The 23,346-nt window shown below is 45.6% G+C and overlaps 1 protein-coding gene across 1 annotated transcript in view; it reads right to left on the bottom strand.

Annotated features, from left to right (window-relative positions):
• The window catches only part of DEUP1 (deuterosome assembly protein 1), a 444,549-nt gene that overhangs the window by 360,873 nt on the left and 60,330 nt on the right, over positions 1-23,346 (bottom strand). Inside the window, 1 exon segment of the mRNA XM_078658866.1 lies at positions 13,232-13,327. Coding sequence (XP_078514992.1) covers positions 13,232-13,327 — 96 coding nt within the window.

Here is a 23,346-nt window from a genome sequence, read left to right as displayed (position 1 = left end):
GTTTATGGGCAATGGATTGTAACTACTTGAAATAAGGGGAAAAGTTGCCTCGACATTACCCTTAAAAGGTGGTGTTAGCAATGATCAGTCTATTCTGGCGACAGTCAGTTTTTTCTAGCTCCGTATGCATTTTATCAGTGCTAGCTGTTTTGGCAACCGATTTTTTCAAGAGATTAGTTTTTTTCTCTCTTTTGTACAGGACATTGGGAGGAGGACAGGAAAAACGAAAGGGTAATGTGAAGATTGAAAGTTATAAGACTGGTTTGGGGATTTTTATTATTGGGGAGGAGGTTTAATGGTAGGAGGGGTTAGGATTTGTTTAATGTATTAGTGAGGCCATGAATTTCAAAATTATTAAATGTTTTAATGAGTTTCAGAACTGCATATCTGTCCAAATAAAAAGGCCTTTTGCTCTCACTTGGCCTGGCTTACTTCACCATTTCACCCAAATATCAAGTTAAATTAATTGACTTTGCACCCTGCAGGCGCAGAAAACAGTTGCTCAGCTCTGTGCCAGGAAAGCCCATTAAGGTAGGCCCAGGACTTTTTGTCTCTATTCAGATTTATCTAGCTTTCTTTCTACTTGGGTCTATTGCCTACTCTATGACTGTCATGGAATCAATCTTTTTCCTTGTCTTCACCCATATGCCTGCCCTTGTGTTCCTCTCATTCTCCATATTTCTTTCTCACCCGTACTCATTAGCTTCTCTACTTATCGCACTACCTGTGCATCATTAGCATAAAGCTATCAGCCATAAATTGGCCATCTGAGAAGAGTCAGCCTGCGGTTCCTTTATAGTTATGATCAGGCCTTTCTTCGAAGAAGAGGGACTGTAGCCTCAGAGCTTTAGAGACTGCAGAGCTGATTAAATTGTTGGCAAGGCCTCTCTAAAAACTTTAACGACCCTCATCGAAAACGATAGGAAATGTTATTCCTGGTTCAGAGGAAATTCGAATAGGAGCTATGGAGCATATTAGCAAGGAGTAGCAATATTTATCGCTAAATGCGCTTAGAGCACTTTTTTTTATCGCTGCCTATTGCCGGATATTATTGCAGAGATAACGTGCTATTAGCAACGTTTATCTCCAATGCGATAAAATATCCGGCTATAGCCACTCAATGCGAGAATATCGCTGGAAATCCAGTGATATTCTCGCATTAAGGCCAATGGGGGCTTAATGTGATAATCCACCCCCCATTGACTATACATGTAAGTCAACTTTTTAGCAGGAGTTAGATTCTAGCGATTATTTTTATTGCTTCGCCTGGCTTGCTAATAGGCGATAGCTGTGTTAGCGACTGTTTTCAGTCGCTAACAGTTTGGGTACGCCCACTTTGCATGTCATTAGCGATAAATATCGCTGACATGCAAAGCGGGCCCCAAACCTGTACCTATCGCCTACAAGCTGTCGCTAACTGCTGTTAGCGACAGCTTGCTAATAGGGCGATAAAATTATCGCCGCTTTAGCGGGAAAAAGTCCTGCTAAAGCGGCGATATGGCCCTTGCTAATATGCCCCTATATCATTACGTAAGATTCCCTAAAGCTATACATATTTTATGGTGAGGATACTTAATACCCACCCTAGGGATTCAAATCAATAATCGTTGCCCTAGGTGTTTGGCTTAATCTAGGAAAGCAACATTATTTGTTGTATAACTAACTAATTGACAAACAAAAATCAAATCAGTGAAAAGCCTTCATTTAAAGTCACAATTTATGCTTATACAATTTTCACTTCTGCTAACTGGTTTTGGGACAATAACGGTAATTATTTCCTGAGATAATATCTACAAAGCTTTTTTTCTAGCATTGTCTTTTCTAATTTGTTTTCCTCTAACGGGACAGACTGTACAAGATAATACGATTCAGAAAAGGGGGTGGTGATGAACAGAGTGTCTGAATTAAGCAGACCACTCTTACCCAGTCCAAAGATCAGGGCTTGATCCATCACCGTTATTTAGCTCACTGCCCCATCCCAGCTCAGAACCTGGCTATATGCAAATTAGTCTGTCCCTGGCCCAGTGCATCATGAGAACAGGGCAGACCAAACTACCAAGCCAATTCTTCACCAGAAAGGAGACAAGCTACCGGGGACCGGTTTCTGGCATTTCAGCCTCGTCGGCCCGGCTTGCTTGAATCCTGATGGAGCAGTGAGCAAGGGACTCATGTCTGAGTATACCCTGCCACACCTATAGTGGCCAAAAACGATTCAGAAAAGGGGGTGGTGATGAACAGAGTGTCTGAATTAAGCAGACCACTCTTACCCAGTCCAAAGATCAGGGCTTGATCCATCACCGTTATTTAGCTCACTGCCCCATCCCAGCTCAGAACCTGGCTATATGCAAATTAGTCTGTCCCTGGCCCAGTGCATCATGAGAACAGGGCAGACCAAACTACCAAGCCAATTCTTCACCAGAAAGGAGACAAGCTACCGGGGACCGGTTTCTGGCATTTCAGCCTCGTCGGCCCGGCTTGCTTGAATCCTGATGGAGCAGTGAGCAAGGGACTCATGTCTGAGTATACCCTGCCACACCTATAGGGGCCAAAAACGATTCAGAAAAGGGGGTGGTGATGAACAGAGTGTCTGAATTAAGCAGACCACTCTTACCCAGTCCAAAGATCAGGGCTTGATCCATCACCGTTATTTAGCTCACTGCCCCATCCCAGCTCAGAACCTGGCTATATGCAAATTAGTCTGTCCCTGGCCCAGTGCATCATGAGAACAGGGCAGACCAAACTACCAAGCCAATTCTTCACCAGAAAGGAGACAAGCTACCGGGGACCGGTTTCTGGCATTTCAGCCTCGTCGGCCCGGCTTGCTTGAATCCTGATGGAGCAGTGAGCAAGGGACTCATGTCTGAGTATACCCTGCCACACCTATAGGGGCCAAAAACGATTCAGAAAAGGGGGTGGTGATGAACAGAGTGTCTGAATTAAGCAGACCACTCTTACCCAGTCCAAAGATCAGGGCTTGATCCATCACCGTTATTTAGCTCACTGCCCCATCCCAGCTCAGAACCTGGCTATATGCAAATTAGTCTGTCCCTGGCCCAGTGCATCATGGGAACAGGGCAGACCAAACTACCAAGCCAATTCTTCACCAGAAAGGAGACAAGCTACCGGGGACCGGTTTCTGGCATTTCAGCCTCGTCGGCCCGGCTTGCTTGAATCCTGATGGAGCAGTGAGCAAGGGACTCATGTCTGAGTATACCCTGCCACACCTATAGTGGCCAAAAACGATTCAGAAAAGGGGGTGGTGATGAACAGAGTGTCTGAATTAAGCAGACCACTCTTACCCAGTCCAAAGATCAGGGCTTGATCCATCACCGTTATTTAGCTCACTGCCCCATCCCAGCTCAGAACCTGGCTATATGCAAATTAGTCTGTCCCTGGCCCAGTGCATCATGGGAACAGGGCAGACCAAACTACCAAGCCAATTCCTCACCAGAAAGGAGACAAGCTACCGGGGACCGGTTTCTGGCATTTCAGCCTCGTCGGCCCGGCTTGCTTGAATCCTGATGGAGCAGTGAGCAAGGGACTCATGTCTGAGTATACCCTGCCACACCTATAGTGGCCAAAAACGATTCAGAAAAGGGGGTGGTGATGAACAGAGTGTCTGAATTAAGCAGACCACTCTTACCCAGTCCAAAGATCAGGGCTTGATCCATCACCGTTATTTAGCTCACTGCCCCATCCCAGCTCAGAACCTGGCTATATGCAAATTAGTCTGTCCCTGGCCCAGTGCATCATGGGAACAGGGCAGACCAAACTACCAAGCCAATTCTTCACCAGAAAGGAGACAAGCTACCGGGGACCGGTTTCTGGCATTTCAGCCTCGTCGGCCCGGCTTGCTTGAATCCTGATGGAGCAGTGAGCAAGGGACTCATGTCTGAGTATACCCTGCCACACCTATAGTGGCCAAAAACGATTCAGAAAAGGGGGTGGTGATGAACAGAGTGTCTGAATTAAGCAGACCACTCTTACCCAGTCCAAAGATCAGGGCTTGATCCATCACCGTTATTTAGCTCACTGCCCCATCCCAGCTCAGAACCTGGCTATATGCAAATTAGTCTGTCCCTGGCCCAGTGCATCATGGGAACAGGGCAGACCAAACTACCAAGCCAATTCTTCACCAGAAAGGAGACAAGCTACCGGGGACCGGTTTCTGGCATTTCAGCCTCGTCGGCCCGGCTTGCTTGAATCCTGATGGAGCAGTGAGCAAGGGACTCATGTCTGAGTATACCCTGCCACACCTATAGTGGCCAAAAACGATTCAGAAAAGGGGGTGGTGATGAACAGAGTGTCTGAATTAAGCAGACCACTCTTACCCAGTCCAAAGATCAGGGCTTGATCCATCACCGTTATTTAGCTCACTGCCCCATCCCAGCTCAGAACCTGGCTATATGCAAATTAGTCTGTCCCTGGCCCAGTGCGTCATGGGAACAGGGCAGACCAAACTACCAAGCCAATTCTTCACCAGAAAGGAGACAAGCTACCGGGGACCGGTTTCTGTCATTTCAGCCTCGTCGGCCCGGCTTGCTTGAATCCTGATGGAGCAGTGAGCAAGGGACTCATGTCTGAGTATACCCTGCCACACCTATAGTGGCCAAAAACGATTCAGAAAAGGGGGTGGTGATGAACAGAGTGTCTGAATTAAGCAGACCACTCTTACCCAGTCCAAAGATCAGGGCTTGATCCATCACCGTTATTTAGCTCACTGCCCCATCCCAGCTCAGAACCTGGCTATATGCAAATTAGTCTGTCCCTGGCCCAGTGCATCATGGGAACAGGGCAGACCAAACTACCAAGCCAATTCTTCACCAGAAAGGAGACAAGCTACCGGGGACCGGTTTCTGGCATTTCAGCCTCGTCGGCCCGGCTTGCTTGAATCCTGATGGAGCAGTGAGCAAGGGACTCATGTCTGAGTATACCCTGCCACACCTATAGTGGGCAAAAACGATTCAGAAAAGGGGGTGGTGATGAACAGAGTGTCTGAATTAAGCAGACCACTCTTACCCAGTCCAAAGATCAGGGCTTGATCCATCACCGTTATTTAGCTCACTGCCCCATCCCAGCTCAGAACCTGGCTATATGCAAATTAGTCTGTCCCTGGCCCAGTGCATCATGGGAACAGGGCAGACCAAACTACCAAGCCAATTCTTCACCAGAAAGGAGACAAGCTACCGGGGACCGGTTTCTGGCATTTCAGCCTCGTCGGCCCGGCTTGCTTGAATCCTGATGGAGCAGTGAGCAAGGGACTCATGTCTGAGTATACCCTGCCACACCTATAGTGGCCAAAAACGATTCAGAAAAGGGGGTGGTGATGAACAGAGTGTCTGAATTAAGCAGACCACTCTTACCCAGTCCAAAGATCAGGGCTTGATCCATCACCGTTATTTAGCTCACTGCCCCATCCCAGCTCAGAACCTGGCTATATGCAAATTAGTCTGTCCCTGGCCCAGTGTATCATGGGAACAGGGCAGACCAAACTACCAAGCCAATTCTTCACCAGAAAGGAGACAAGCTACCGGGGACCGGTTTCTGGCATTTTAGCCTCGTCGGCCCGGCTTGCTTGAATCCTGATGGAGCAGTGAGCAAGGGACTCATGTCTGAGTATACCCTGCCACACCTATAGTGGCCAAAAACGATTCAGAAAAGGGGGTGGTGATGAACAGAGTGTCTGAATTAAGCAGACCACTCTTACCCAGTCCAAAGATCAGGGCTTGATCCATCACCATTATTTAGCTCACTGCCCCATCCCAGCTCAGAACCTGGCTATATGCAAATTAGTCTGTCCCTGGCCCAGTGCATCATGGGAACAGGGCAGACCAAACTACCAAGCCAATTCTTCACCAGAAAGGAGACAAGCTACCGGGGACCGGTTTCTGGCATTTCAGCCTCGTCGGCCCGGCTTGCTTGAATCCTGATGGAGCAGTGAGCAAGGGACTCATGTCTGAGTATACCCTGCCACACCTATAGTGGCCAAAAACGATTCAGAAAAGGGGGTGGTGATGAACAGAGTGTCTGAATTAAGCAGACCACTCTTACCCAGTCCAAAGATCAGGGCTTGATCCACGATTCGCGAATAAAAGAACTAGGAACCTGAGGGATACTCTGGTCCATACGCGTCCAAAGAAAAAATTACAATCTGTAATAACAAGAGACATGACTATGACACCAATAACAGGTCACCACCCTTGTGGTAATTGTATTGCCTGCAAATTCACGACGACTTCAAAACAATTACAACTTACAGACACCCTCCTATGGACGCAGAGACAACACACGAACTGCAACTCTACCCATGTTATATACATGGCAAGTTGTCCCTGCCAAAAGAAATATATAGGGATGACCTGTAGAAAAGTCAAAACCAGAATAGGAGAACACAGGAGCAATATAAGACTCAAGAAAACAACGACCAAACTCTGTGCCCACTTCGTAGAGACAAAGCACTCAAGCGAAGACTTACGCTGGACAGTCTTAGAAATGCTCGAGGACGAAACCCAAGATGCCGAAAAAAAGCTATATGAAAAGGAACAAAGGTGGGTGAATCGTCTTAAAACCCACATCTGGGGTCTCAACGATACCATACCTTGGCACCAATTTGCAAAATAACACCATTATATACTCCGAGAGATGAAATAAGTCCACAATGAAGTCAGGTATAACTTGGTTCAACATGGTCTAACTTGATTATACTTGAATACGAACGATGCAGAAAATCAAATCACCCTCAGATAACCCTAAGTACAGAAATAGAGTGTGTCCTGTGATTGGCCAAAACCTTGATGCAAATATCCCTATAAACCTCTCGCCATGATACATGAGATTTAAAAACACCCATCATAGAGTAAAGATTTCATTGGCATAACTTACCATAATCAATCAAATGACAAAAGGTTTCATATACAAAATTCAAGTGGGACAGTAAAATCATAATTTGAGATCTTGGATTAAGCTTTGCCCAAATGCACGAACATTTAAAGAATCGGGTTGCTTCCAACTCCATTTACTCCACGTAAATTGTGAATGTGCTTTGACATCATAACAATAAAGTTATCCGAAAAAAACGAATCACTAGCCCTTTAAAACACGGACCAGTGACGCCCTTCCCCATCCAGGGGCAGAGTCAGCACAAGCGGCGGAATCCATAGCCATGCGGGTAATGGCGTCCAGGCGTCTTCCAGACTCCGGCAACTTTACTTCACCGTAATGTGGTAAGACGGTATTATGCCCTAAATAAATCTCGTTCCGCTTTACTTTAGCTCTGAGCTTCAAGGAAGCTGGAACCCCCTGAAGAGGCACAAACACGATCACCATTAGGTAAGAGGTTTACCGTTTGAGTCACCACAGTATGCGCTTAGTTTTGCTAATGGTATAAAGTATAACCTTTGAGTACTGCATGAAAAGCGAGCAGATAAAATATACGATACACGTTTGCAGATATACATCCTTTTCGCTAAGCGTGCTGTTTACAGAACAGAGAACAGAGAGGCAACTTTTATTTCACTACTATTTTAATTCTGAGATTAAAAACATGGCTAATCACTCTCCAAGACCCATTACACTACCTTATTTTAAACTTGAATTTTCACAAAATGACAGTTCATCTATGTTGATAACGCTTTCTAAGCTCCCAGTCCTCTGCCCCAGAAGGCCTTCCAACCATTAGTCGGATACAATCTTAATATAGATACCTGAAAGTTGAGACAGAAGCTATCTTTCTCCACCCCCCCAGAATACAGCAAATAACATCATAAAATGTATAGATTGTTTCCCATGTCTGTATTTTTCCCCTCTCTTTCTCTCCATTTACAGCGCAACAGAGGGTGATTGGTCAGTGAAAGCCTAGAATAAGGCAATCAAATAGTTACTACACAAATTGTGTAAGTACAAGACACCTTTAATTGTTTGTTTGTCTGTAAGTCCTGACGAAAGCCCCATAGACTCGGTCGAGCCAAGGGGGGCTGAAACATGTCGACAAAACTTTTAATATACTTAAAGATCAAGTAACTCGATCTTCCACAAGTACCATTTATGTTTTATTATTATAGACTCACACCATTTATTAAAGTTTTTGAGGAGGAGTTCTATATATTTTTAAACCCACTTTCTCACCAATACTTCACTTACCCTTACTTGGTGGGGGTACCCTTAAATAATCTCTGGACACTGCAAACTAGACCAGAGGAGCCTCTGGATGAGGCGGGCACAAATCACGAACCATAGCACCCAATGATAACTGCCATAACTACAATAGGGGGCGGAAAAAAGACATTTACCGCAATACCGTAATACATTGAGTTTTTGAGGGTGCTATAGTATTTCTATCCAAAGGTTTAGAACTGTAACAAGTGTCCATTTCTGCACCTGATAACCTTTGTACTTAACCTGGGGAAGTAAATGGACATGTATTCCTCCTCCCTACCCTCTTGATTACTCAGTAAACTGTAATTACGTCAGGGTTTGAACTCGATGCAATTTTAGGTAGCAGGTCCCAGTGAACCTACTTTGTGAACTTACTTTGTGTTGCAGTGCACATGGGAGTGAGATATCACCGATTCAACCTGTCATAGAGAAGGCTGGCCAGGGTCGAACTGGGACAGAAAGTAGGCCTGGGCAACAAAATAAAAGGTGACCTCCTTAGCGAATCAGATAGCTAAAAAAGTGGCCCGAATATGTAAATCAGTCTGTACTTAAGTTGTAAAGAAAGACACGCTATCTGAATATTTTGCAAGGTATGAGACTGCATTAATTTGTGTTTGCCTCAGGTAATCATCATCATCATCATTCCATCTTTATTACGACAATGTTGTCATAAAAGAAATACATTTGATTATACAGTTAAAAAGAGAAATTCATACATTACATCCAAATACATGATAAAAATGTATTTAAAATCTGAGTCATCAAAGAACCAGGAAGTTATTTCATCACAACAAAAAAATGGCAATACGGGTAAATGAATGCATTGTCAGCTAAAGACCCCCGCCCAGCTAAAATCAGAGAACAAGTCCCCTAGCATCAGTGCAATTGTTTCTACAGGACCCTACTTCAAACAGAGTTCACAAGTTTCCTTCTAATTGCCCACATGGCTGCTAGAAATTTTGTTAGAGCGAAAACAATTAGAGGAGAAAGATCCGATTTAAATATTCTGTATGCATGCAAACAGTGCATGAACCCCCGGGTTTTTACACAGTGGAATAATCCACTTCTTTCTGACTTTTGAATAGCTAGAGCAAATAAAATGACATGCAATTCATTTTCGAGCTATGAGGTGCATCCAGGGCAGTTTTTGAGTGATGATGGACACCACTTACTGATGAAATCTCTGATTGGCAGAGAACCATGTCTCCATTGAAAAAACAACTTTCTGGCAACAACTGGACATCGTCGAAGACAGGCTCAAATTTATAACAGTCTTTAATCACTAAAAACGTGGCAGATAGGGTACCAATTTGGGCGTTCGCTAGACCGGCAGTTAAGTTGGTTTCATGGTACAAACTTGCCAGATGCTTGCGCGATATGTTAATGTAGGCATGCTCTGGGTCAGACCACATAGGCGCAAGACCTAGTCTCTCAAATTCCTCTCTTATGTAGTTTAGCCATGGTAATTTCCGAGCGTTCGGAAGTCTTATAACGTCCGACAGCTCTTGCCTATAGGTCATTAACTCAGGGGTAACCCAGAGTCTCCTCCAAAAAGTTAGAGGTCTGAGTCCCAATTCTTCATTAATGGGTCTAAGGCCCAGGTCTAGCCTGAGCGGCAACAGTGGTGTACTCTGGGGCAATACTACCAGCTGTCTTAAAAATCTGTTCTCCACAGCGGCGATCGCGGGTGCACACCTGTGGCCCCAAAATTCGCCACCATGGATTACAGCGCCCTGTGCCTGCAGTTTGTAAATTTCCACGGGTGGACCAATTGGTTTGACGACAGATTTATTTAGAAGCTTGATAATGGCCCCCACTTTTTGGGACAGCTTAAGTTGGAGTTTTATTTGATTTTGCCACCAAGTCATATTTTCATTTAGAGTGAGACCCAGGTACTCAAAGGTCTGAACTCTTTCAAGGCGAACTCCACCTATCACAGGGCTTGGGCGAGTTGTTGATGGGGGGTTGAAAACCATGTATTTAGTTTTCATGGTATTTATTTCCAGCCCCCGGTCCTGACAGAAAAGCACGAAGCCATCCAAGACTCGCTGGATGCCCATAGGAGTCTTAGAGAGCAGTAAGGTATCATCCACGAACATAATCGCGGAGATACCAACCACAGCAAGTCTTGGAGCGTCGCTATTGAGGACCGCGTTCAGGTGGGAGATTACCCCGTTGACAAAAAGGCAAAACAGGGTGGGCGCCAAAAAGCACCCCTGTCTTACCCCCCTGCAAACGGGGAATCTGGATGACAAAGATCCATTTTTCCCACACCTGACCTGTGCGAAGTTTTCAGTGTGCAGTCGGATTATTATATTCAGGAGAGCAGGAGGAATGCCCAACTCCGAAAGCAAACTCCACAGTTTCCGTCGTGGGACTAAGTCGAAAGCCGCACGAAGGTCTACAAAGACGGTGTAGAGTGTGCCGTCTTCAATACCAACAGTTTTCCAATGTAGCAGGGTTAGACGAAAGATCTGCTCCGTAGTGGATACCTTCTTTCTAAAACCCGCTTGATATGGGCTTAAGATGTCAAATTCTTCCATCCAATCTAGGAGGCGGTCTAGGATCAGCCTCGAGAATAGCTTTTGTGAGACATCAATAAGGCTGATCAGCCTGTAGTTGGCTGGGAGGAGAGGAGAGCCCTTCTTGAAGATAGGAACTATCTCTGCTCCCAGCCAAGTACAAGGAACCGCCATGCCTCCCAGAATGGCATTGAAAATTAACGCTAGGTAAGGGGCCCAGACCCTGGGTTCATGCTTAAAAAGGTCGCCAGGCACCCTGTCCAGCCCAGGGGCTTTACCACGCGGGAGTTTAGATATGGCAGCCCTCACTTCTCCCTCTGTGAATTCAGGCTCGGGCATTTCTAGATTAGAACAAAAAGTTAATCCATCTAGTGCCAAATCCTCAGTAGGATTTTCCCCCTGATACAGACTTTGAAAGTGTTCTTCCCACACTTCCGCAGAGATGTTAGGGGCTACAGCCGATACAGGGTCAGGCGACCCCGTGCTCACAATCAGCCAGAACTTCCGAGCATCTCTTGTTAACAGAGCCGCTGTTAGGTTTGCCCAGTTCTCATTAGCCCACTTAATCTTGGCATGGTGGATAAGCTGACGATAGGCTACCCTCCTTTGCTTTATCAGTCCCTTATTATTGTTTTGTTTCAGAGCCTCAAGGAGTTCAGTTTTGGCCGTTCTACAAGCCTTATTATGCCAGGTCGGTTTATTCCCTGCTCTTTTCCCTCTAGACTCTGGGGGATATAGAATCTCAGCTAAACTGTTGACTAGGTTCTTATTCAACTCGCCTAACTTATCATATACTTCATGCGGGGGGTATTGCAGATTTAGGGCACAAGTGGCCTCCAATACCGGAGTTACCCGGGCGTACAGCTCTGCCACTAGTTCCGGTTGGGTAACCAATTTGTCCCATCTAACCCTGCCTGTTGTTTGCTAGAAAAGCCCTGTTGCCTGTGTCGGGCTCTTCACTGCTACTATCCCTGGGAATACCTGGGGATAGAAAGTCTAAGATCAATGCATTGTGATCACTGTCACCCCTAGGTACCACCCTGAAATCAAGGACCTTATGCCAAGCACGGCACTCAACAAAGACATAGTCCAGGCGTGATTCTTGCCCTAATTTATTGAAAGTGCACTTTGAGAGAATATCTGATTTTACACGGCCATTGCAGGCCCTGATTGAATGATTCAGGGTCAGGGCCATGATCTGTACAGCCAATGGCGCCCATGACCTTGGTGGGGGACCCACCACTAATGGAATCTTCCAGTGCTCATCCTCCTCCTGACTCTCGCCTTCCATTAAACCAGCGAGTGGCTCAAAATGAGAGTTGAAGTCCGCCCTATCACTACTGTGGTCCCCTCGTGGATCGTATTTAAAAAAGAAGAGAGCTCTTCGATGGTTCTGGACTCCAATGTAATATTCACAGGCCTAGAATAGATATTGACCAGTGCGAGTCTAGAACCATTCAGCCACTCTAGGACCACACATTGCACGTCCTCTGAACTAGTATCCATAACCCTCACACTACAACCCAAGTGGACTGCCACCCAGATTCTTAGCCCTACCGACGGTCTGCCCTTTCCCCCCAACCTGGCTGAGACTGAAAATTATGCAAAGCCAGATCAAAATTGGTCTTCCCTTGCCCAGGTTTCCTGGAAGAGACAGACATCGTTCACGTCTATAAAGGAGCCACAGTCAGGGCTATCCACTTTATTACCCAGGCCTGCCACATTCCAAGAAATGATTTTTAATGGGGTATAATCTACTCGCAATCGTTGGGTTGGCAAGGTGGCATCAGCCTCAACGACTGGAGTAGGAGCCCTAACAGTTTTTGCCTGCCCAGTAACTTCACTGTCAGTGGAGGGATCAGATGTTTCATCCGCCGATAACCCTAGTTGAGTGTTCCTCCCACTGTCATCTTCCCGGCTGCTGTGATGATTCCCCATAGGGCGACTCCCTACACTGGCTTCATAGTGTAGTCAATCAACCTGAGTTAATGTCTGTGGTAATATCAGGAAAGTCAACAATAGACACCGACCCACCTGGCCATAAAACAGGCCCAAACTGCTAAAACAAACGGCCCACACACTGATCTGTCGCGGGAAACATCCTTTACAACGCAACTTTTACCACACAGTGCCTTTACGACGCACCTTTTCCAACCCAAACCATTACAGCGCATTGCGCTGGGGGGTGCTCTAGGATAGGGAATAGGTTTACTTTACTTTCCAACACCTTCCCTACTATCCACGGGCACTGGAGTTGGAATAGTAAATTAAACTATTCACTATCCAGCGCCCCAAAGCACTATGCGTTGTAAAGGCATGCGTTGTAAAAACAGCGTTGTAAACGCATGCGTGGTAAAAGCATGCGTTATAATGTCATACATCCATCTGTCGGACCAGCCCATGGGGCACTGCCTGGTCACCCTAAAGGCCAGTCCAACCCAGATGCTGGCAACATATTTGCATAAATCTGTCTTCTAATAGTACTTACAATGAGTTCAAATCACACATTGCAAATGTGAACAACTGCCCAACAAAGGTAAAGTCATGAAACATACTTGATATTTGAGTGAATTCAGCTGTCCTTCATACTTCTGAATGATCAGGTTCTGCGACTTCTCTGCACTTTCCAGCTTCTTTCTAAGGATTCCCAGCTAGGTTTGATATATAAACAAAACAATTAGTTTTATAAAAGTAATGTGTATGAGAGAACTAAGTAGACACTGCAAATTGACAAATTCCAATTGGCTTGTTAGATTTTTAGGTAAGCCCACAGTCAACGTGAACAAAACATGTTCAAATGGCAAAATGTCAAATGCCCCACATGAGATTGTGCATGGTGGGATGTTAAAAGCGTTATGACAGGACTGGCAAGCACTTTATAACCCTGCAATGCTAACATGTCAGAGTAAAACAATGTCAGATATGAGGCCCCTTCTCTAACATTAGATATCACTTACAAAGAGTGACTTGAAGCCCCAAGGCCCAAATGCATAATGTTCATAAGAGAAGCAGAGTATTGTACCGAACTTGCCTATTAAAGAGCAGATTGTTGTAACTTCGGCTAGGAAGCAGGTGAAGATACCATCTTTGTGGCTATGTGTTACTCCACACTAGTCCCTTCCATTGGAGAACTGAGGATTGTGGTACCAGTGGCTCAGATACGGATTTCAAGCAGGCTGTTAATTCCTGCCCTGTGAATGGGAAGTTGTCTCACCAGTTTAGGCAGACACACTCCTCTGCCAGGCCTGTAGCCGGCCTTCCCCTGAACTCATAACAGTTAAGAAGTCAAGGATCCCAGTTGGAGAGAAAGAGAAAGACTGCAGATTGGAGACCAGTCAGTGATGATGATGAAGAATAGGATTTGTAAAGCACACGGATGCACCAAGAAGTGTCCAGGCGCTAGTCTTCTCGCAATGCAATTACAGCTGTGAAAAAAGCCACGTTTCAACTTCTTTTTGAAGATCTGTTCTGAACTCACCAGAGGAGGTCCGGGGGAATTTTTTCCACTCAGAGGGACCAAGGAAGGAGAAGGAGCGCCCGCCAGCTCTAGTTCGATTAATTCACCTTTCTAGGTCACACACCAGAAGAATGGCTTTCCACAAGCCTGATCCAGTGGAGAGAGACCTTTGATGCAAAGCTCTCTTCTGAAATCCTGGGTCTTCACACTCAGGAGGATTCAATAGATGGGTGATGAGGGTGAGCCAAAAATGAATCTTGGAATGTAAGGGGAGGCCCTGATTATGAGAGGAGGGTCTGTGGGAAGACTTAGATATTCCCAGGGAGCCATCTGACAGGAGTGTCCCAGTAATGACATTAGATATTCTTCCCTGTAAATAAATGAAGTAAAGAAAAATCTGGGTGGGTCCAGAGTGGAAACGAAGCCAAGATAGAGTCTGAGCCTTACACCAACCACTGCTGCACGCTAATATGAGGGTGGGAAGCCTGCTATATATCTTAAAACCTGAAAAAGAAGGGACTGGGGTGGTATGATCTCTATTGCATCGGAAAGGAGGGAGGGAAATCTGTCTCTCCCTTAGTTCACCAGAGCTTAAAAGCTCCGCCACAGTCTGTGGCGCTGGCCTCCCGAGAGACCATAGCTAACAAAAGACTGAGAGAACGCTTCTCAAATTTGGGTAAGGGGTAAGAAGGCTCACAAGGAATCTTTGGAAGCAAAATTTGGGCCGGCTTTGGTTTTGTCCCTGTCAGAATGACAGGATGAATTCGCCAGCAGCCCTTCTCCTAGCTTTCACTGGGCTCTTCTCTTCCCAGAACTGGTTGTGCCGCTACACCCGATGGGACAGTGAGGAATGCCTGGACTTGCCCTTCTTCTTCATGGTAGCCAGGCTGTGCTGACCCACAGAAGAGTGGACTGCTCAGTCAGCTGTGCTGCTAAGCTTGTGTGACCCCCCCACCCCAGTGCTTAATTTGAGCCAGTGGTTTCCGGCGTTCAGCACCGGTCGACCTTTATTTGCGGGAACCTGCACTTATGACAGCTGCCACACGGTGGCGCTGTTTGTGTAATTTAAAGATGAGAAGAACAACTATTTTTTATTTTTTATTCAATATACATTAAAAACACCTAATACCTGACACCCAAGCCAGTCTTAAATCTTTGCGGTCGCAATCAGTCTGAATTGTCAACTTGTAGCTGTGTTATGTTTAGTAGTTGTGTAAATACAGTGGCAATCTGTTGTGCAAATTGTGGTGGCTTCCTAATAGGGCCCCAGCACTTCTTTTTTTTACAAGTTAAGCACTGCCCCCCAGCCTCCAGGTGTAGGTACCCAGCTCGAAAGTGGGCAGAAGTGTGAGCACCCCACTAACTGAGAGCTGGTAACCTGCAGTGAGTATTCTCATGCAGCAACGCTCCTGTTGTTGAAGATGGATTTGGCGGCACGGAATACCCCTTCCCCTTCTTCTTTGCTCGAACAATGTGCATAACCAAGGAAGCAGTTTGCTTCATTTCAATGAAAAACGTGTGCACCAGCCGAAAAGAACACTGGCTCAGCCACCGTTCTCCCAGCAACATATTATTTGTTTTTGGTACCAGACTGACATCTAGTGGCTTTTCTTTATAATGCTCTATTACTTCCAATCGATTTTGGTCCCAACTAACTGCAATGAGCGTTTTTGAACGATTGTACAATGGAACATCGAGTACAGACTAATATCATGAACAACATATTGAGGAACAAAATATCGATAGTAAAGTGTGCATATAGGGAAGTATAGATTACTAATGTTAACTCTATCTCTATGTTCGTATTTACCTTGAAGATCTACATATCGTCGAGGTACATAGATGTGAAGTTAGGTATAACATATCTATGGATATTAATGACATTTCGATATTTTGCCATTTGTCCTTTGATATTCTATCTATGATATAAGTGTCTACACAACATTCTGTAGTCAATATTCAGCATCACAACATTTTGTACATACTCTTTAGAAACTCCCCTGACAGATGTTCTTGTTTTGGCTAGATTTCAATGAATTAAGTTTCCTACTTTTTACTGAATGGGTTTGGGAATTTTATGTGGTTTATTTCTTGAATTTATTCACACTTTCTGAGACGGAAGCCAGGACTGCTCACAGAAACCTGATTTTGTTTTTTAAGCACTACCTTGTTTTGATTTTGTGGGAACTCCATCACAATTCACATCAACACAGAGTCTGCTCTTCCCTAATTAATGGTGCGATTCTGTTACTTTTGTTGAAAGGAACAGTAAACTTAACGAATACAGTTCTAGTCCTAGGAATCATTCTGACGAGAGAAAGATACATCAAGGCAGAGTTATTTTGTCTAACAATGTTCCTGTGCTAAGGCACACTTCATATCCTATTCCAAAAGTCGTAAAATGTCAGGGTCTAAGACACTATGGTAGGCCCCTAACGTGTTTTTTTGTAATGAATTATCAGGGGTCTCCAACCTCTCAAACCATCCACTGCACTGATATTATTAGTGTTGTAATAATGACCACTGCATCAGGCATAATGACATTGGTAGCCAACTTATGCAAGATTACCTGCAATGATCTCCTCAGTAGCCAACAGTAATGTAAAAAGATTTTGTCAATTTGAATGCCTCTACATAACAACCAGATTATAATGAAAGTAACATATCCCCCCAACACTATCATTCAAAAAACAGCTTTAAATATGTTTTTTGAAATTACGAGGGACAGAAATACACCTAATTTCATCTCAACTACATACTTTTTTAATGTTGATAAACATATTTAATCAACTAAACAAAAGCCTCTCATTTAGTTGGCTGGGCTTAAAACAGGAGAGTTACTTACATATAATTGGAGAGCTATCTTATAGCTCCTGAGCTACTCGTTGGTGAAGCCTGGAATAAGTAGTAGTTTACCCCTAGATAGTGATAGATAATGATGCACATGTGTTGAGGGGGTGGAGGCCGCCAATCAGCAACAAACGTCTCGGCAGGTAATGTGGATCCTTAAAGGGGTTGTACTCAGGATAGCTTTAGAAGTTAGTTTGAAAAAGCGCTCTCACCAAAACTCGACGGGGTTAACACACAGTACTTTAAGATGACAAGAAGCTAACCATTAACACAGCAAGGGGTGTGAGTGGCTGCTCTAAATATATGAATACAATGGGAAATCATTTCTGTGCCTTACTTGGACCACGCAACTGCGGACTCTGCCTCGTCGACTTTGCCGGCCACAACGCCACGCCTCGCGGCACCCGCTGCGTGGGCGCCGCTCGTGGTTGCAGAACTCTGGTGCTGATTTGATCCCTGGGACCCGCCTGGCCGTCTGAGGCCCTGGAAACTCTGCCCTGACCATCTTTTCCCTGTACACGGACAGAGGCGGGACTGCGAGGACCAGGGTGCACAGCGGCGCTGATCGGCCGCAGCTGGTCCTCTTCCCGCCCCCTCCTGCTCCTTCCTTATTTAGAGAGCACTCACCCCGCGCACGCGGGACGCGCGCGGAGCTAAGCCCGGGCCAAGGGCGGGCCCGTTTAAGCCCGTTCAAGACCGGGTAAGACTGGACTGGGCCACCCCATTGACTTTTGTATATTTGTATATATTTTTATACAGTCTATTCATTCGTTCTAGATTTTACTGTGTAATCCCTCTATGAATTATGTCACCTAGAGGGACCAGGAGTAATAAGGCGCTCCGTGCTGCTCAAACTACTGGTCCTATTGACCAGTTCATTGCTAAAGCCAATGACGCAATCAATCAAGGCGTACTTCTATTGGAGCGGAGGGTCTCCCAGGACCTGACCGCGGCGAAGCGCTCCTCGTTGGGCTTACTGGCGGCGGCCAAATCCCCTCTTCGCTCCTTAGAACCCGTTACTCCGCTGGTCGATCCTCTTTCAGTCCCAGGTACGGTGGACCTCTCAGTTTCTCTTGAACTGTCAGCCCTCCAAACATCTCAGTTATCCACCTCTTTGGATCGGACACCGGCCCTTTTCACTAGCCCAAGTAGGGACGACCCTACTCTAACTACAATTAGGGGTATCAGGGAGGGTGCAATACCCAAGAATAATAAGAACACTCAAGGTAGTGGGAGCTACCAGCAAAACAATAAACCTGGTAAACAACCCCCAAAAACAACGTACCCCATTCCCACAGCTTCTCCTTATAATCAAACCCCGAATCTATCTGACCCTGCTTGTGACGAGGGGAACCCTATTCATCCTATTCCCCCTGTCACAATTAACCTTTCCTTCACACCAGATAATCTTAGTGCCCACAGCAATTTGGCCATTAATGACGATTCCCATGGTTTAAATAACCAATTATTACTTAGGCTGGAGGCTTTAATTAAATCACACCTCCAACCGCTCGAATCTACTCTTTTAAAAATAGAAAAACACCTTGCAGAGCTATCGTCAACGTTCAAAACCATCCCAGCGCCTGTCTCCAACCACACAGTAGGTCAACGCACGGCCCAGAATCCCCAACCCAAAAAGCCCAGTGATGGGGCTCTAGCACCAAATCCAGGGAGAGGTGTGGCGCCGCGGCCAGGGCGACTGACGCTGGAATCTGGGGACCACGGTCCGATCCCCGGCTCCGGCGGCAGGTTAGCCCAGCACCATGTGACTCTGGGCAATAGCTCGCTTAATCTTCCCGACGGCCCCCCAGCGCCTAGAGACCCTTACGGGTGATTGTGCGCTTTACAAATGTGCACTTTAACAAAACCTAGCACGACTAGAGGGGTTGCTCACCACAATCCTTCCCTTCCAAAGGTGAATACCATTCCCTCACTGCTGCCTACTTTGGCTCCTCCACCTGCCAAGTCTATCATGCCACCTCCAAAGCAAATTAATAACCCAGCGACACAAACTAACAGCTATAAGGCCAGGAGGAAGGGTGGTCATTCCACTCATCTTCCCCCAGAAGCGGCTCCCTATGTTGTCATCATGACAGGGGTCCCCGAGTTGAACGTCAACTCGGTGGAACCAGGCTGGTCTCTTAAAAACAAGGTACTCCACGGGCTCTCCGTTAATAGGCCCCTTCCCCCCTACTCTGACAACAGAATAACTACAGTTCGTAGAGTCCCGTGGATAGGTAAAGAACTTAAATCCCTCCCGGGTGACTGCGTCATCGTTAATTTTGAGGACCCCCATACTGTAGAGCATATCTGCTCTTGGGGAACACAATACACCCCGGATGGAATTGATACCAAAAGACTCTCTTTCTTCTATCCTCCTCCAGTCCAGCATTATAACATTGCTCCAGAATGGAACTGGACTCAAGTTGGTAACTGGATTAGAAGACGTGATTGGGTCGATTGGTCAAACACTGGGGGTAGAGACGTAGCCCCAACCTATGGATGGAGAGGAGCCCCACTGTCTAACAGGTTTGACTGCTTGGAGATGGTGGATTGACCATCACTCGATAGTCACTTGGACGGCACTGCCTTACCCTCTCCAGCGTCCTATTCATTAGACTACCCTGATTACTTTTTGTCTCCACCTCTTTCAACTAGCATACCACTCACCCCAGAAGCTTCAATCCCAGAAGCTTTAACTAATTCTACTATACTACCCCAGTATATTGCTAATAATAAAGAAGTCCACTTGGATACACTTTCTGTTCTTCCGCTAGCTAGTACTCTTCCCGGGTCAGGTATTTTAATCTCACAACCCAAGATGAACACCACAAAGCCCATTGCTCCCAATCACCAGTTGTCTGTTATATTCTGGAATGTTGCGGGCCTTCGTTCTAAACTAAAACTTAAACCTTGGCTGGACATAGTAACCTCCCACCAAATAGTTTTCCTACAGGAAACATGGGCTATAGACCCTATTCACATTCAGGGATACAAAACGTTCCACTCCCCAGCCAGTATAACTACACACGGCAGATCTAAGGGAGGTTTAGTGGTGTATATCTCAAACAATTTGTGTATAATTAACTCCTCTACTATATATACCACTGCGAACTTTCAAATTACAAAGGTTGTTTTCAGTAATTGTACGCTGCATCTTTTTATCGACTTCTATAATAACCTTTGCCCAATTGAGTGTGTTAAGTCTATAAAAGAAATTTTATTTGCTGTAAATGAACAACGTAATAACCATTCTTCATATGTCTGCTATGTGGTTTGGGGGGGAGATTTTAATGTGCCACTGTGTGCCAATCATACGAAAGGTATTTGTGGTCTGCTGGATGAACATGACTATCCACTAACTCATTTTACGCATAGACTTCTGGGCAATGCTTTGAATGATTGCATTTTTACTATGGAACTAGAGTATGCCAATAATTTAGCGGATCCCCCAGTAGAATTGAAACCTACACGGTAGGGGCATGTTCAGTACTATTGATTTCATCTTATGCTCCTCAGCGTTAAAAGGCAAACTTCATTGCTTTAGTACAGGTACTGACATTTCTAGTGACCACTTTCCAAACAGTATTACTTTTTCCATAGAATCCAGTGCCTCGAATCCAAATAGGAATAGCCAATTAACACAGCAGTCATTGGCTATGGATAAATTAAATGGATTTTCTGTGAAGTGGTCCAAAATAGACCCGGCAGTTATAAGTAGTAATGTTATATCAAAAACCCTTCCCTGGATTAGTAACTGCTTGGCTGAGGATTCCCCACCGCAGCTGATTATAACTAGCTTTTTAGAGATTTTATCAGTAATACGGTCCGAATTATTTCGCAATCACAAACCCAGTGCACAGGGATCCTTAAGTTGGTTTGACACAGCATGTCGCAAAGCTTTATCCGCTTTAAAAAAGGCACTACACAATATCAATAGAAACCCTATGGAGATAGCTAAATTAAGAAAGATCTATAAAGCTGCCCAACAAAATTGTAAAAAGGAGTTAAAGAAAAACCTATGGGCCCAACTACATGAGAGCTGCCTAAATAAAGATAGCTCTCAGTTTTGGCGTGTCGTTAAGTCTCCTTTTCTAACTAATGCCACCGCGCCACAGCATCTTGAAGTGGCAGTCCCTGCCGATGTGTGGGTGACTCATTTTTTAAACATCTTCGGGGGGTCCTCTGTCGATACTACAAAAACTGCCATCCGAGTCGTTGACTCTGCCAAGCCTCAAGTTTACCCCATCGAACTATCTTTTGGCCTCGGCGAGGTCACTCATGCGCTATCATCATCTAAATCCGGCAAGGCCCCTGGCCCCGACGGGGTCCCAGTAGATATTTTTGTTAACAATCTAGAATTATGGTCCCCGGTCGTCACCCAGGTGATGGCGGCAGTCTCGAGTATCGGCCTTATAGATTCCTGGTCCTCCTCTATTTTACTACCTATTTTCAAGAAGGGGGATTGCAATAATCCTGCCTGCTACAGGCCAATTTCCCTCCTGGATTCCCTGGGGAAGGTCGCCGGGCGCCTGATCCTGGAACGTCTCCAGGATTGGGCATCCGAGAATAACATCCTGACCGACCTCCAATATGGGTTCCAGGAGGGACTTGGTACAGTTGAACAGGCCTTAAATCTCACCCTTTTAATCGGTAAATACGCGGGTGCTAAATGCGGCAACCTCTATGTAGTGTATGTCGACCTTAGCTCCGCTTTCGACTGCGTGATCCACTCCAAGCTCTGGTCCATTCTTAGTGATGTTGGGGTGGATCCCCCTTTTATCAAATTCTTGCGCGAGCTTTATTCTGAAGCTACCGCATGCGTGAGATATGGGCTATGCGGTGAACTAACATCTTTATTTACAATAACTAGAGGAGTAAGACAAGGGTGCGTCCTGGCCCCCTTCTTGTTCAACCTATATACCAACGGGGTTGAGCTGGCTGTGTTGGAGGAAAGCCAGGACTTACCATCTATCAAAAGCCGTCCAATTCCCGCTTTATTATACGCGGATGATTCTGTTATTTTCGCAAGGACACTAACACAGTTGCAAAAACAACTAGATAAATATTGCCTGTTTATGCTTTCCCTGGGGCTAAAAGTCAATAAGAGCATGACATATGTTATGCATTTTGGTCCCAAGGTGAAGAAATCTAAAACTATCTTCATTGATCAGGTCAGATTAGAGCGTGCTAGGCAATATCCTTATTTAGGCATTTTAATGGATGACCAGTTAGATTGGAAAACAGGAGTTGCTAGTAAAAAAATGCTTTTTCAAAGAGCAACTTCAGCTCTTGTCTCATTCTCCAGAAAGCTGGGCAAACCGGCCCCAAAAGAATTGCTCAAAATCTATCATGCTAAATGTCACAGTATAGCAACCTACGGCGCTGGAGTTTGGGGCTATGCTCCTGTTGACGGTCTACAACTGGTCCAAAATGGGTTTCTAAAATACATATTAGCACTCCCCCATAGTGCTCCAATCTACGGTGTCCATATTGAGCTGGGTATCGACTACATTACTGACAATATCAGATGCCAGCCGATTCTTTTATGGCACCGTATTTGGACCAAACCCCAATGCCATCTAACTCGATCCCTAATACAAGACTGTTTGTCCCTGGCGAAATGGAAAAAAATCCCATGGCTTTTATATGTTTCTAACTTTCTATCTGACATGAATTGTATTTCCTATTTTTCTGAGCCATTGACTCTGCTAGACACCAGTAGAAAGGCGTTGAAAGCTCTCTGTTTAACTCATTTGACGCATTTATGATTGGCTCCTGAGGCAAAATAGCCGGGAGCAGGGACGAAGAATTTTTAAAAGCATTCTGTGATTAATACTGTGTTTTTAACTGTTATCCCTACTTACCTGCACTTCTGGCTTCCTACAAACAGCGCTACTCGCTGTAACGACTCCCTTCCTTCAGTCGCCATTCCCGAGGGCGAGGCGAGACACGCCCCCTCGGCTAGCCACGCCCCCGCCAAACCTACAAATAGAGCGCGCCGGCTTTGGGCGCTGCATTTATGATTGGCTCCTGAGGCAAAATAGCCGGGAGCAGGGACGAAGAATTTTAAAAGCATTCTGTGATTAATACTGTGTTTTTAACTGTTATCCCTACTTACCTGCACTTCTGGCTTCCTACAAACAGCGCTACTCGCTGTAACGACTCCCTTCCTTCAGTCGCCATTCCCGAGGGCGAGGCGAGACACGCCCCCTCGGCTAGCCACGCCCCCCGCCAAACCTACAAATAGAGCGCGCCGGCTTTGGGCGCTGCATTTATGATTGGCTCCTGAGGCAAAATAGCCGGGAGCAGGGACGAAGAATTTTAAAAGCATTCTGTGATTAATACTGTGTTTTTAACTGT

The sequence above is a fragment of the Lissotriton helveticus genome, chromosome 8 (assembly GCF_964261635.1).
Source record: "Lissotriton helveticus chromosome 8, aLisHel1.1, whole genome shotgun sequence".
Taxonomy (NCBI): domain Eukaryota; kingdom Metazoa; phylum Chordata; class Amphibia; order Caudata; family Salamandridae; genus Lissotriton; species Lissotriton helveticus.
Note: the sequence above shows the minus strand (reverse complement) of the source record. Positions and strands in the feature narration are given on the sequence as shown.